We start from the raw sequence: 15703 nt of genomic DNA, 5'->3' as shown, positions 1-15703 counted from the left end.
GACCACCAGGGATTTCCCTCAACCACTTTTTTTATGGTTTCCCAACAAATTACACAAAAATTTGGGGGATGAGGTATTTTAGAGAGGATTCGAACAAAACACTTCTCCATAAAATGAACCTAGAAGGATTGGGAGCAAATACTAACCAAAAGGATAAATATTGATAGAAACTGCTGTTTAGCAGCAGGTGTTGACATCTTCATGGATCCAGACTTGGGTTTCTCTGTCTTAAAAATCTCAGTGGTTAGCTCATGCAAGGGTAATTAGGTTATAAGGAAACAAGACCCCACTGTTGGAATTCACATAAAGACAGATTCTATCAGGAAGTCATTATGTCACAGTTTCTTCCAGAGTAGACTTCATCTGGTTGGCAATTTTCATTTTTATGGAGCTGTATGCTTTAATCAGCTCCTCAACCTGAACGGACATTTTCTGATGAAGGCTTTATTGACATGCCATGTTGCTTTGCAAGTTAGACCAGAAAGTGACTTCAACCTAATTTTACCACTTCTTTCATCATTCATAATATTATAACTATTAAAACACTTACTCTAGTGCCTGGAGCAGTCTTACACTGCAACAATAATATAAGATACCTGGGTTCATTTATTTCTGCTTATTATTTTGTTTCTAATTAATTATTTGCTTTTTAAGTGACGATTTGGCATTGGATCCCAGATTTCTGATTCTTCCTTTTTTAATGGTATTTGTAGATTTTTCTAATTGTGAAGATAATGCACATTCATTATAGATAATTTGGAAAATACAGAAAATTAAAATCACCTGTTATCACATTTCATTTAAGTAAAGTGGAATAAATGATCTCTAAGAGAAAAGGGAAAACTAAGTTTCACCATACTAGAAACACAGTGAATTTTTTGGAAATGAAAAAGAAAATGTCCCCTAACAACCTAATGCCAGATAAGATAGAAGTCATCAGGCACATTTTATTTCTCTTCTTTATGGTTTTCATGTTTCTCTTAATAGTTTTCATGGCCTATATTATAATACTAATCAATATATGCTTTCTTAGACTTTTGTCAGTCCTGTGTGACTTTAATCTGTAAAATGTACTTATTTTCTCTCCTGTAGCTATTACTTAAGAGGTTTTCTTCCTTTTCTGTTTTAGTTTCCCTTGTACACTGATCATTGCTACATATTCTGTTGCTCCAAGCTACTAGTCTTAATCCTGTAAGCTGTCTAAGATAGGTGGTAATCATAATAATATTAGTAAGTGAGGATTTTTTTCTCTCTTTTTTAGCCACCCCTGAATGCCCAAATGTTGGCACAGCGCCAGCGGGAGCTATATAGTCAACAGCACCGACAGAGGCAGCTAATACAGCAGCAAAGAGCCATGCTTATGAGGCAACAGAGCTTTGGGAACAACCTCCCTCCCTCATCTGGACTGCCAGTTCAAATGGGGAACCCCCGTCTTCCTCAGGGTGCTCCGCAGCAATTCCCCTACCCACCAAACTATGGTACAAATCCAGGAACCCCACCTGCTTCTACCAGCCCATTTTCACAACTGGCAGCAAATCCTGAGGCAACCTTGGCCAACCGCAACAGCATGGTGAACAGAGGCATGACAGGAAACATGGGAGGCCAGTTTGGCACTGGAATCAGTCCTCAGATGCAGCAGAATGTCTTCCAGTACCCAGGATCAGGTATGAGGATTACACCTTTATGTTGCTTTTATAAGTACAGTTGGCCCTCAGCATCCACAGGTTCCATACCTGTGGATTCAACAACCCCAAATCGAAAATATCCACCCCCCCCAAAAAAAAATTCCAGAAAGTTCCTAAAAGCAAATTTGGATTGGCTGCACTCTGGGAACTATTTACATAGCATTTACATTGTATTAGGTTTTACAAGTAATCTAGAGATGATTTAGTATATGGGAGGATGTGCATAGGTTCTGTTTCTCCATTTTATATAAGGGACTTGAGCATCCATGGATTTTGGTATCCATGAGGGTCCTGGAACCAATTCCCTATGGATACCAAGGGACGACTATACCACATACAGGCTTAGGTCTCTCTTTTCACATGTGTTTCAGTTCACTGACATTGAGGCAATTTGCTGAAGAAGAAAGATGCTGAGGGAGTTCCCTGGTGGCCTAGTGGTTAGGATTCCGGGCTTTCACTGCCCTGGCCTGGGCGGAACTGAGATCATGCAAGCCGCGGGGCACGGCCAAAAGACAGAAAAGACGTTGGTGTTGGAGTCAGGAGATCCAGGCTCTAGGTTCAGCTCTTGCCACTAAATGGTTGAGTGGTTTGAGGCTTGTCTCTTACATAAAGCTAAGATGATTAAATTAGAGGATCCATAAGGACCTGACACGAAAATTTTTAACGTTTTGTCTGCAAAGCATATTCTTACTTTCTCTCATGGATCCCTATAAGAATCTTATGAGAGTCCATGTCAGACAATGGGTGTAAGTACATTAACTCAAAATTTGCATACAAATTTTTAAAATTATCTTGGAAAGTTTTTTTGATAGATTACATAAGGATAATCAGTCTTCACAGATTATCTCAGACTTCTCATTGGTGTCACCACCCTTAGCTGCTTAGGTTGTAAGCTATTCCTCTGAAATATCAGGCAGCTTTCTGGCTTTCAAAAGCTTTGTTCTTTTTTAATCTTTCATTTGCAGTGTCTCTGTCCTACTCCCTTTGTCCTAGGTAATGATATCTTTTTAAAATTTTTCTTCTATCACTTGGAGATTCTAATAGGTAGTGGCAATAAAACACATTTGATTAATCCACCAGGTTTAATTAAACTTTGATGCAAAATTAATGGCAAATTCCTGGGAGAAAAATTGAAATAAATCCCTTCATTTTATAAATGAAAGAAAAAGTAAATTTTAAACCTGCTTAAAAATGAATTTCAATGAGAAAGCTGCTGTTTGACCTGAATAAAATGTTGAAGTTATATAGAGATTTTTTTACACGGCAGTATGCTTATCAACTTTGACAGCCAAATCAATTTAGACTTTTCATTCTGGTGGCAACAAGTGCTGAAATCCTTTGACTATTAAATTAAGTATCTAGGGAGACATGTGTCAGAGAGTACCAGAATTCTCTAAGACGTTTTAATCAAAATTATACCACATCAGTTTCTTTGTCCTCAAGACAATGAAGTCATCTTTGGCTGGTTTAGATCACTTACACTGTATGTGTGGGCAAGAAAAGTATTATAAATCCATATTTTAATTATAAGATTGTCTGAACAGGAGTGGCCTTCAAAAGAGTTGTATTTTCATGTGCCTTGTGATTTGTGTATGCAAAGATTTTGACAAGGTTCCTTCAGTGTATTCCAGCCTACAGAAGTACTTCCTCCAACATGAGAAGACTTACATAGTTGTTTCCCCATTGCTCTTCCAAAACGGCAACTTAGCCAAAACAGCAAATTGATTCTTAGTAGCATTTATGATACTGATTGCAGAGCCTTAAATCACAAGATTTATGTCATTCATTGGGGAAAAAAATAACCACAAATAAGCCAAACATTAGTAAATCCCCCAATAAATTCTCTTATTAAAAAAAAATAAGATAAAAACGGTACGTCTCAAAAAACTAAAAATACAACTACCATGTGACCCAGCAGTTCTACTACTGGGTATATAGCTGAAAAAAACGAAAACACTAATTTGAAAAGATACATGCACCCCAGTGTTCATCGCAGCATTATTTACAATAGCCAAGATATGGAAGCAACCGAAGTGTCCATTAACAGATGAATGGGTAAAGAAGCTGTGGTATATATATATATACAATGGAATACTACTCAGCCATAAAATAAATGATGATATTTTGCCATTTGTAACAACATGGATGGACTTGGAAGATATTTTGCTAAGAGGGAAGAAACTGATGATTACCAGTGGGGAGGGACAAGTTAGGGGTAAGGGATTAAGAGGCACAAACTACTATGTATAAAATAAATAAGCTACAAGGATATCTTGTGCAATACAGGGAATTTAGCCAATATTTTATAATGATTATAAATGGAATACAGCCTTTAAAAATTGTGAATCCTGTGTCGTACACCTGAAACTTATATAGTATTGTATATCAACTATACTTCAATTAAAAATTATTAACTAATTTAAAAAAAAACAAACAGTACTTCTGTCAATTTTCAGTCATACTGCTTAACGCTTCATCTCTGGAAAGCCAAGAAAGGATGACTTCTATCTGCTCCTGTTTCTTGACTAAGCCTCCTGGAAAGGCAGTACTCCAAAACCCCATTTCCTATGAAGTTAACAAGATTTCCTTCAGGGTTGTGGGTCTAGTCTTTAATCTCTTGCAAGCCATATAGATAGAATACAGTGATCGAGATAATGAGTGGGTAGAGCTTCCTTCTTCTCCAGACAGTACAACCAGATATGTTACTACCCATTGTAATTGCTCTATCTGGTACCCGGATTTTTCTTCCAGTCCAACTTTTTTTTTTTTTTGTGGTACGTGGGCCTCTCACCACTGTGGCCTCTCCCGTTGCGGAGCACAGCCTCCAGACGCGCAGGCCCAGCGGCCATGGCTTACGGGCCCAGCTGCTCCACGGCATGTAGGATCCTTCCAGACCGGGGCACGAACCTGCGTCCCCCGCATTGTCAGGCAGACTCTCAACCACTGCGCCACCAGGGAAGCCCCCAGTCCAACTTTTGATTGACAAAAAGTGCTTTTCACAAAATAAGATTTTTTTTATAGAGTATCTGTACTACAAACAAACCCCAGAAGCTAGGCACAGTGGAGAGAGTAGTAGTTTTATCCAGTTGCAGTTTGAAATGAAATGGCAGAGCTTTCAGGTCTTCCATGAAAAAACAAAAACACAGGGGGAAAATTGTTTGTTTTTCTGGAGAGCATAAGAACATTTAAAGGTTCAGTAGTTTAAATTTCTTCCATTGCTCTAAGTTATAAACTTGCACTATCATGATCAGCAACCTGGTAGAAAGCTGCAAGATCAGCTTGTGTGTTGGTACAAATTCAAGTTCTGGAGAAATTCCAACCTTTTCAAATCAAGCCTTCTCCAAGAAACAAAAAGCACCACATGTTTTTATAAATAAAGTTTTATTGGGACTCATCCATGCTCATTAGTTTACATATAGTCTATAGCTGGCTTCACACAGTAGAGTTAAGTAGTTCTTACAGAAATGTTATGGCCTGCAAAACTGAAAATATTTACTATCTGGCCCTTTGCAGAAAAAGTTGGCTGATCCCTGTGTTAATTAATGATAGTAAAACCAAAGGATGAATAAAGTAGCTTTGCTTTAGTCCTTTGTTTTGGCATCGTTCAACTTAAAATAGACCCAAAGTAAACGAAGGAACATGTAGGTCATAATAATGACAGCGTATGCTTTCTTTTATTTCTGAAAACAGAAAATTATTGTAGACTATCATGCCATGATGATGAGTGCACAAGAACAGAATAAGACATTTAAAATTTATTTTATACTATGGTAATATTCAAGCAAAATATGAGAGAAATTTAAAAAGAAATTTTTTGTACCTATTTCATGAATTCCTTGGGGCCAATCCAGAGCTCCCTCTTCTGTGAACTACAGAAAACATGCTACTCTACTCACTTCTCCTGAGTGATGTCATCTACTCCTGTGGCTTCAATGACTTCTTCATGCTTATGACTTTCTTCTCTATATCTAAACCAGATCTCTCAGCTCATGTGAGAGACATACCTGAATTTTCTACCAGCACCCAAACTTGTCCAGAGCTAGGCTCATCAACTCCATTTCCCCTTCCCTCCATGCCTCAATGTGCCAGTTTAACAAACCTCTCAAGTTCCAAGAAAGAATATATACCTTGCTCTCTTTTACTTCTAGGCTTTTGTGTTTTCTGTATCCTTTGTCTAAAATGTCCTTCCCTCATCTGTCTCATTCCTGTTCCTCCCTCCCCTCAGAGATATCTCCTCTGGGAAGCCCTCCCTGACACTCCCAACCATAAGTACTCACCACTCTGTCTTTTTTTTTTTCTTAAAGTATGATGAGTTTTTTTTAAATTTTTATTTATTTATTGGCTGTGTTGGGTCTTCGTTGCTGCACATGGGCTTTCTCTAGTTGCAGCAAGCAGGGCCTACTCTTCGTTGTGGTGCGCGGGCTTCTCATTGCGGTGGCTTCTCTTGCGGAGCATGGCCTCTAGGCACGCAAGCTTCAGTAGTTGTGGCTCGCGGGCTCTAGAGCGCAGGCTCAGTAGTTGTGGCCCACGGCTTAGTTGCTCCGCAGCATGTGGGATCTTTCCAGACCAGGGATCGGACCTGTGTCCCCTGCATTGGCAGGCGGATTATTAACCACTGCACCACCAGGGAAGCCCCACCCTCTCTTAGAGCCACGTGTTCATCAGCTGCCTTTCTTTTTTTTTTTTTTTTTTTTTTTTTTTTGCAGTACGCGGGCCTCTCAGTGTTGTGGCCTCTCCCGTTGCGGAGCACAGGCTCCGGACGCACAGGCTCAGCGGCCATGGCTCATGGGCCCAGCCACTCTGCGGCATGTGGGATCTTCCCGGACCGGGGCACGAACTCGTGTCCCCTGCATCAGCAGGTGGACTCTCAACCACTGCACCACCAGGGAAGCCCTGCCTTTCTTTTTAAACAGCAAGTTCCTTGAGAGAGCCAAGTGTGACCTTTTAAATCTTTGTTTCTCAAGTGCTCAGCACAGTGGTCTGGTGGGGAGAGTAGATGCTCAGTGAATCTTTTAATGGAAAAATGAATCCTAATTCTAGTTGCTGCTGCCAGTGAAATTTATGTGGTGAAATTTATGGTCCAGCAGGGAGACTTAACATAATCAAATATAGAACTGTAGAACTTTTAAACTAGAAGGAAGAATACTGTCTGGTCCAAGGAATCCAAGGTCCAGTGCAGTGGCAGAACTGGGGCCAGAACTCTACCCCTCCAAATTCATTATTCACAGACTGGTTCTTTCTACTAAAACTAGGTCATCTGATAAGGAAAACATGGGCAGTTAGAATGTGAAATGAGGCCAGAAAAAAATGTCAGAAAGCATGCTGGGACTTCCCTGGTGGCACAGTGGATAGGAGTCCACCTGCCAATGCAGGGGACACGGGTTCGATCCCTGGTCCGGGAAGATCCCACATGCTGTGGAGCAACTAAACCCGTGCGCCACAACTACTGAGCCTGCACTGTAGAGCCCACAAGCCACAACTGCTGAGCCCACGAGCCACAACTACTGAGCCTGCATGCTACAACTACTGAAGCCCACGCACCTAGAGCCTGTGCTCCACAACAGGAAAAGCCACCGCAATGAGAAGCCCGCGCACCGCAACAAAGAGTAGCCCCCACTCGCTGCAACTAGAGAAAGCCCACGTGCGGCAATGAAGATCCAACGCAGCCAAAAATAAATTTATTTTAAAAAAAAAGCATGCTGATGTACTTGAAGTCTTATTTATTAACTTTGACCCCACAGAATAATAGCCAGAATGTGATAAGTATATTCCCCCCTCACGTATATATTTTTCCTGAAAGAAATTATTTTATCATAAATAAGATTAAAAATGCATTAGGAACAGATAAGTATTTTTTAAAGATCATAACCAAAATAGTTAAAAGTTAAAATGTAGAATTAATGCAAAGACAGCCAATATAAAAATGAAGATGATGGGGGGGAACCCACCCTCTAGAGTCATAAATGAAAAAAATAACTTCTCCATATATTCTAAGTCAAAATTATTTACCAGAGATTAAATTACATATGGAGGAAGCAGCAAGGAGAAAAATATGTAGCTTTTTTTTTAATATAAATTTATTTATTTTATTTTTGGCTGTGCTGGGTCTTCAGTTGCTGTGTGCCAGCTTTCTCTAGTTGCAGTGAGCGGGGGCTACTCTTTGTTGTGGTGCACGGGCTTCTCATTGTGGTGGCTTCTCTTGTTGCGGAGCACAGGCTCTAAGCATGTGGGCTTCAGTAGTTGCAGCACCCAGGCTCAGTAGGCTCAGTAGTTGTGGCTTGTGGGCCCTAGAGCACAGGCTCAGTAGTTGTGGCGCACGGGCTTAGTTGCTCCGCGGCATGCGGGATCTTCCTGGACCAGGGCTCGAACCTGTGTCCCCTGCATTGACAGGCAGATTCTTAACCGCTGCGCCACCAGGTAAGTCACTGTAGCTTTATTTATATAAATTTTACCAAGAAAACAAGTAGCTAAATGTTTAGTGAAAGAAAAAAATATAGAAAGTCTACAGTTGGCTCAACTTTCACAGAAAATTTAAAATATTTTTAAAACTGTAGCCTATAAAAAACAAAACTGAATACTTTAACTACATATCTGGCTAGTTTAACCAAACAGAAAAAAGAGAAAAATCATTGTATTAATAATAACAGAACACAAAATATACAGGAATCTACAGTTATGTTTACAAGGAGACATTAAGGGCATAGAGACATACTTATGATATAATGATAAGAGAAAGAAGCAAGCCACAAAGTTATGCAATATTTCATAGAGGAAGATTTGAAGGAATTATACTAAATTATGGGTAATCACATTATGATATTCTTTTTTTCTGTACATTTATAACTTTCTTTACCTCAACAGTATTTAACTGTGAAATGTATTTTGTCAGGAAAAAAATAAAAAATACAAAGTGTTAGCGTAACAGAAAACGTAAAAAGAAGCCCATTTTTACTCTTGTAAATTTTTATGGACTTCCACTTTTGGTCAAGATGGAATAACAGGGACGAGATTTATTCTTCCATTTGAAACAAACAAAAAATTGAACAATAGTTGTAGAAATTGTCCAGACTGTGGTGCAGGAAGGGGGAATCCAACAGGAGCGTGTAGTTTCCTATAGTTGAGGCAATGGCACTTAAGAGTCTGGGAAAGCCAAGGCAGGTAGAGGTTTTAGGGCACAGAACCAGAGAGAAGAGAGCCACACAGAGAGAGAACCATGGGGATGTATAGAGGGTCCTGCTCAGGTCTTCATTTGAGAACTGATCAGTGTGTGTGTGTACACAAACCGAGGCCAAGGAAAACCACCTGAAAAGAACTGAGGGAACATCTTCAGAGTTTACACAGGGCCAGTTCCTCTTCCCACCAGCCAGAATAGAAAACCTCAAAATTCACGGTGTCAAGTAGAATACTCAGAAATGTTTGTGCCTAAGTAGCAGGGCAAAAGAAGCACCAGGCTAAACCCTGCTCTTGTCTCTTTAGGCACAAGACCCAAAAGAATTAAAACTGTTACCATGTAACCTATCCATGACCCAGACAAAGGTCAAAAATTTAAATTTAAAGGAATTTTCAAAATCTAGCACCTAACAAGGTAAAATTCACAAGCCCTGGAATCTGAATTTTTTTTAATTACCAGACATGCAAAGATAAAGGAAAATAAAACCAATAACAAGAAGAAAAATCAGTCATCAAAATCAACCCAGAGGGCTTCCCTGGTGGCGCAGTGGTTGAGAGTCTGCCTGCCAATGCAGGGGACACAGGTTTGTGCCCCGGTCCGGGAAGATCCCACATGCCGCGGAGCAGCTGGGCCCGTGAGCCATGGCCACTGAGCCTGCGTGTCCAGAGCCTGTGCCCCACAACAGAAGAGGCCACAACAGTGAGAGGCCCGCGTACCGCAAAAAAAAAAAAAAAATCAACCCAGAAATTTCACAGGTGTTAGAATTAAAACAGTTAAAAATTATACATTTATTCTGTATGTTCAAGAAGCTAGAGGAAAGCTTGAACGTGTTAACTAAAAGTATGAAAGATATAAATAAAACCAAAATGAAACTTCTGGAGATAAAAACTACAGTGTCTGAGATGAAAAATACACTGGATGGGATAAGCAGCAGATTAGACATTATAAAAGAAAAAGTTAGTGAACTTGAAGGTATAACAATGGAAACTATACAAAATGAAATCAGAGAGAATACTGAAAAGGTAGTAATTTACTCCAAATTGATCTTGTAATTACACAATCTGTATCTAAATATCAACATGCTTTTGGGAGAAATTGACAAGCTTCTCCTACAATTTATATGGAAATGCAAAGGACCTAGAGTAGCCGAGACAATTTTGCAAATTAAGAATAAAGTTGGGGGACTTCCCTGGTGGCGCAGTGGTTAAGAATCCTCCTGCCAATGCAGGGGACATGGGTTTGATCCCTGGTCCGGGAAGATCCCACATGCCACGGAGCAGCTAAGCCTGTGCACCACAACTACTGAGCCTGCCCTCTAGAGCCCACAAGCCACAACTACTGAAGCCCGTGCACCTAGAGCCCGTGCTCCGCAACAGGAGAAGCCCATGCACCGCAACAAAGAGTAGTCCCCACTCGCCACAACTAGAGAAAGCCTGAGCACAGCTACGCAGACCCAACACAGCCAAAAGTAAAAATAAATGGATAAATTTATATTAAAAAAAAAGAATAAAGTTGGTTGACTACCAGTTTCAAAAATTATCATAAAGTTACAACAATCAAGACAGTATAGTATTAGTACAAGTATAGACATACATATCACTGCAACAGAATAAAAAGTCCAGATATAAACCCTTACTTTTATGGTCAGTTGATTTTCAACACAGTTATATCAATGGTTACTAATAAGCACTATCCTGAATAGAAAGGAACAAACTACTGATAAATGCTACTTCAGCATAATGTTTCACTCAACATTATGCTGAGAGAAAGGCACCAGACACAAAAGACCTCACATGATTACATTTATATGAAGTTTCCAATAAAAGGCAAATCTGTGGGGACAGAAAGCAGATCAATGGTTGCCTGAAGCTAGAGGTGGGCGTGGGAATTGACTGCAAACAAACACAGAGGAATTTGAGATATGATGAAAATGTCTAAACTGGATTGTGGTGCTGGTTGCACAACTCTATAAATTTACTAAAAATCATTGACTTGTGCAGTTCAGTGGGTGAATTTGATGCTATATAGAGTACGTATCAGTAAAGCTTAAAAAAAGAGGCAGGGAAGGGAAGCAGTGCCCATAAAGACAACTGAGGAGGAGCAGCCGACAATACTTTCATTTCATGAGTGGGTTTTTCTTACCTTTTTCCCTCTTCAACTTATTTTTTTAAGCTTTTTAAAATTATTTTTATTGATGCATACTTGACATAACATTATATTAGTTTCAGGTGTATAACATGATGATTTGATATTTTGTATATATTATAAAACGATCACCACAGTAAGTCCGATTACCATCTACTACTGTACATAGTTACAATTTTTGTTTTCTCATGATGAGAACTTTCAAGATCCACTCTCCTAGCTACTTTCAAATATGCAGTACGGTATTATTAACTATAGTCACTGTGCTATACATTACTTCCCCGTGACTTATTTTTTTCTTCCCATTCTACTGAGATATAAGTGACATACAGCACTGTATGAGTTTAAGGTATACAGCATAATGATTTGACTTACTTCATACATCATGAAATGTTTATCACAAGTTTAGTGAACATCTGTCATCGTGTATCCTTTTCAACTTATTTTTATTACACAAGCAATCTGTCATGTGTGCTCATATTTTTTTTTTACACTTAAAAATTCATGTAGTCAGGGCTTCCCTGGTGGCGCAGTGGTTGAGAGTCCGCCTGCCAATGCAGGGGACACAGGTCCGTGCCCCGGTCCAGGAAGATCCCACATGCCGCGGAGCGGCTGGGCCCGTGAGCCATGGCCGCTGAGCCTGCGCGTCCGGAGCCTGTGCTCCGCAACGGGAGAGGCCACAGCAGTGAGAGGCCCGCGTACCGCAAAAAAAAAAAAAAAAAAAAATTCATATAGTCAGAAAAGAACAGAAAAGAAAATCATACATAATCATGGTACCCAAATCAATATCTTGGTGAATGGAAACGTTCTTCCAAATCTCTTTTATATGTTTATTTGTCTGTTTATACTGAAATTTCCTGTTTTGTTTTTAAGGAACTGAAATTTTTCCTACTCTGTTGAATAGGCTGTTTCTAACTATATTATGACAGATCCTTCTGGGTTTTTTTTTCTTTTATGGGGTTAATAAATATATAGTATATTCACGTAAATTAATTTGTGTCAATTTGTAGGAATGGTTCCCCAAGGTGAGGCCAACTTTTCTCCATCTCTAAGCCCTGGGAGCTCCATGGTGCCGATGCCAATCCCTCCTCCTCAGAGCTCTCTGCTCCAGCAGACTCCACCCACTTCTGGCTACCAGTCACCAGACATGAAGGCCTGGCAGCAAGGAGCAATGGGAAACAACAAGTAAGGGGGCATTTTTATATATGAGCATCCCTGATACTCTGCAGCACATAAGAACAAATATGCCTTCACAATCCAAATAGAAGATTATTAGCTACTATCCATTTGCAAATTCAAGGAACTGAATTTTATGTTATCAGCAAATAGCGATTTTTAAGTCCTTTAAGTTTCAAGTCAATTTTAAGGCAAATTTGTGTGTTTACAGTATAGAAAAGTACTGTAAACCTTTTCATCCCACTCCCAGCACACCTGAGGAATATGATCGACTCCTATGAGTAACAGAGCTTCGCTGGGACAGATTTAGGGATGAGTACTTCTTAAAAAATCATTCTTTATAAAAACACTTAAAAATCTTAAAAATCTAAAGCAAGAATGGCAAAATGTTAGAATTCAATAGAGCTGAATAGTGGGCACACGGTTTCACTCTTCTCAGTATGTTTGAAGGATTTCATAGCAACAGCAAAGGTTTTTAAGTCTTCTAAGGTCATTCTACCTTACCTAGCTTTTTGAATCTCTGGATTTTCAGTGGCCTTGTTTTACCCATTTTACTGAAAATTATCTTACTAAAGTCATTTTTTCCCCCAAATCGTGGCTGCTGAACTTTTCACACATCACTTGAGTTTTATAAAGGTTTTAATTTGGTTGTGTCTTGATTCTAATGACAAGGAAGCCATTTTATCTGACAACATAATAAGTAAGGTAGTTAAAGTTGAAAACTTAAGACCATATTCTCTTAAAGTTCATTGAAAGGTAAGAGAGGAAATCTTCCTGTTAGAGAACTGTGTAGCTCTCAGTGAGGACTGATGTAAACTAGGTAGAAATGGAACAGTCTGTATGATGTGCAAGAACTTAGTCTTCTGCTGTGTTCTAATCCCAGCTTCCTATACTCACTTTAGATTCCATGGTCTATCTTTATAATTACTCCCTTACAGGCACTCTCAGCTCCCTTGCCCACCTCTCCCTCTGTTGCACTTATGCCTAGCAAAATGCTCCCTAATGAAATCCAACTAAACTCTTGCTCCATACCTACACCTAAGCATCTGAATGTGCCCTGAGGAAAAAAAAAACACAGTCATGCTGACAGATCTGCTCCCCTTCACAGTTAAATCCCTTCCTCTCCTTCCATTTCGTATTGAATCTGTCAGGCTTTCATCCCTACCTTTCCACCACAAGTATTCTTATCAAGGTCCTCAATGTCCTTTACAATGCCAAATGCAATGAGCATTGATAGCACTTGACATATTTGAGCATGTACTCTTTCTTGGAGCTCTGTGTTCGTTTGGTTTCTGGAACAACTTTCTCTCCTGAGAAAGGTGACTCTCTTCCTAACCCTCAGTCTCCTCTGCTGGATCTTCCTCATCTCCCTGACCTCCATTTTAGGGCCTCAGAGCTCATTCTAGGACCTCTTCCCCATATCTGCTTGCTCCCTTAGTTATATCATTCAGTCTTACTATATAAATGCCTGTCCCTATGCTTATGACTCCTAAATTTAAGTCTCTAGCCCAGACTTCTCCCCTGAACACCATACCGTATATACCACAGCCGAATTGACATCTCTACTTAGAAGTCTAATAGGCATCTCAAACATGACATGACAAAAACGAAAGTGATATTCTTCCCCAAACCTGCTCGTCTCATACTTTTTTCACATCTCAATACACAACTCTATTCTTCCAGTTATTCAGAAGACAACCTTTTCTCTTTCTCTCACATCCCACATCAAACATCCATCAGCAAATCACATCAGCTTCTTAGCAGCTCTCACTCCTTACTGTCCCACTTGTACACTTTAGCGCAAGCCAGCATCATCCTTTTCCTAGACCACTGCAGTGGCCTCCTGTCTTCCTGCTTCCACCCTTGCTCCACTACAGTTTAGTCTCCACATGGTAGCCAGAGTGATGCTTTTAAAACGTGAGGCAAGATATCAGCCCTTTACTCAGAACACTACAACTTATTCAAAATACAATATAGGGCCGCTGATGCCCTACATAATCTTGCTCCAGGATACCTCTCTGACCTCATCTGCTATTCTCATCACTCATTCTGCCGTACTGGCTTCTGTTTATTCCTCTGTTCCTCAGATGTGCCAAGTACATTGCAAACTCAGGGCCTTTGCATTTTTAAATCCCTCTGCTGGAATGTTCTTCTCTCAGTAGCCACATGGATTTCTCTCTCATACCTCAAGTCTCTTCTTAAAAAATGTCACTTTATTAGACATAGATATTGAATGTCACCATATTAAACTTCCCTGACCATCATTTCTAAACAGCATTTCCCACCTCTTAGTCCCTCCTTTCCCTTCTTTATTTCTCTTTATCATGCTTAACAGCTGACATACTGTGTGTTAGTCTATTTACGGTCTGTCTCCTCCAACTAGAATATAAGCCTCAGAAGAGCAAGGACTTTTTGTTTACTTGTATATGTCCATCCCTTAGAACAAGTAAGCACTTAATATACATCTGTTGAACAAATGAGTGTAGAGATTCCCTATTCCTACCTAACTCATTTTTTGGATGCAGATTCAAATATGAACTTGAGTTTTTGTTGCACTTTCTATAAACTTTTGACTTTCCCGAATCATTTGAGAAAGAAAATAGTTATCACCAACTCTTCAAACATTCACACTTGCTTATTTGGTTCATGTATAAAAGTTTATTAGTCAACACAGGCAATATATAGTTTGTGATCACTCACTGTCTCTTTTGCACAGTGCAAGATACCACAAGGAACTGGGGAAAACAGCCCCTGTTGTCAACTTACCTAGAGTGTAGTTAATGACAGGAGTAGGTGGGAGAGAAGTAAAACATGAAACAAAGACTCATTAAGCAGAATGATGTAATAGAGCTCAGAGACAGTGTAATTTGATTCTTTTTCATTATCTCTTTGGTAGCAAGAGAAATAAAGGGTTAAACAAACTTATTTGTCCAGGAACTGGACAGTGTTACTGTGTAACTCTAGTCACAAAGGAGAATCCCAGGGCTTATTAGCATTTTAAAGGCAGAGGTCTAACCTCTGTGGTTTAACCCTTTGTTTCTGAGACTTATTTGACCAGAAACTCCTCCTTGCTTGTTAATACCTGTAATATCTATGGAACCTACTTTAGGCCAAAGTTGTCATCTTTCCCTTTTCCCCCCATGATTTAAGGGCTACCAAATACCTGGTGCTAGCGTAAGGAAACTGTGATAACTGCCATGAGGCAAATCAGGAAAGCAGGTGAGGGAGGGGTCCAGGAAAGTGTGAGGAAGGGGGCCTTCATGCATTGGGCCTAAGGTGCCAGTGAACCCCACAGTCCATTCCAGGACCTGGAACAGTGATTGATGCTGCAGAAGGGCTTGATCTTCTTCCCATGAGGGAAGAAACTAAAATGGAGCTATTGGCAGGAGTAGTTTGAAAGAACTTAGGCTAATATACAGTCCCAAATATAATTTGAAAAGAAATTAAATCCTAAACTTTTTTCACTAAGTATGACATCATTGCAGTCCTTGAAGCTGCTGCATGCATTAACTTACATAGCCCTGCG

At 39.8% G+C, this 15703-nt stretch overlaps 1 protein-coding gene across 8 annotated transcripts in view; it reads left to right on the top strand.

The window, feature by feature from the left end:
- Positions 1–15703, top strand: part of NCOA1 (nuclear receptor coactivator 1) — a 261529-nt gene that overhangs the window by 231375 nt on the left and 14451 nt on the right. For all 8 annotated transcript variants that reach the window (XM_079940466.1, XM_079940461.1, XM_079940462.1 and 5 more), the window contains 2 exons: positions 1262–1664; positions 12012–12186. In XM_079940466.1, coding sequence (XP_079796592.1) covers positions 1262–1664; positions 12012–12186 — 578 coding nt within the window. The remainder of the gene's footprint in view (positions 1–1261; positions 1665–12011; positions 12187–15703) is intronic.

The sequence above is a fragment of the Stenella coeruleoalba genome (genome assembly GCF_951394435.1).
Source record: "Stenella coeruleoalba genome assembly, chromosome: 13".
NCBI classification, from domain to species: Eukaryota; Metazoa; Chordata; class Mammalia; order Artiodactyla; family Delphinidae; genus Stenella; species Stenella coeruleoalba.
Note: the sequence above shows the minus strand (reverse complement) of the source record. Positions and strands in the feature narration are given on the sequence as shown.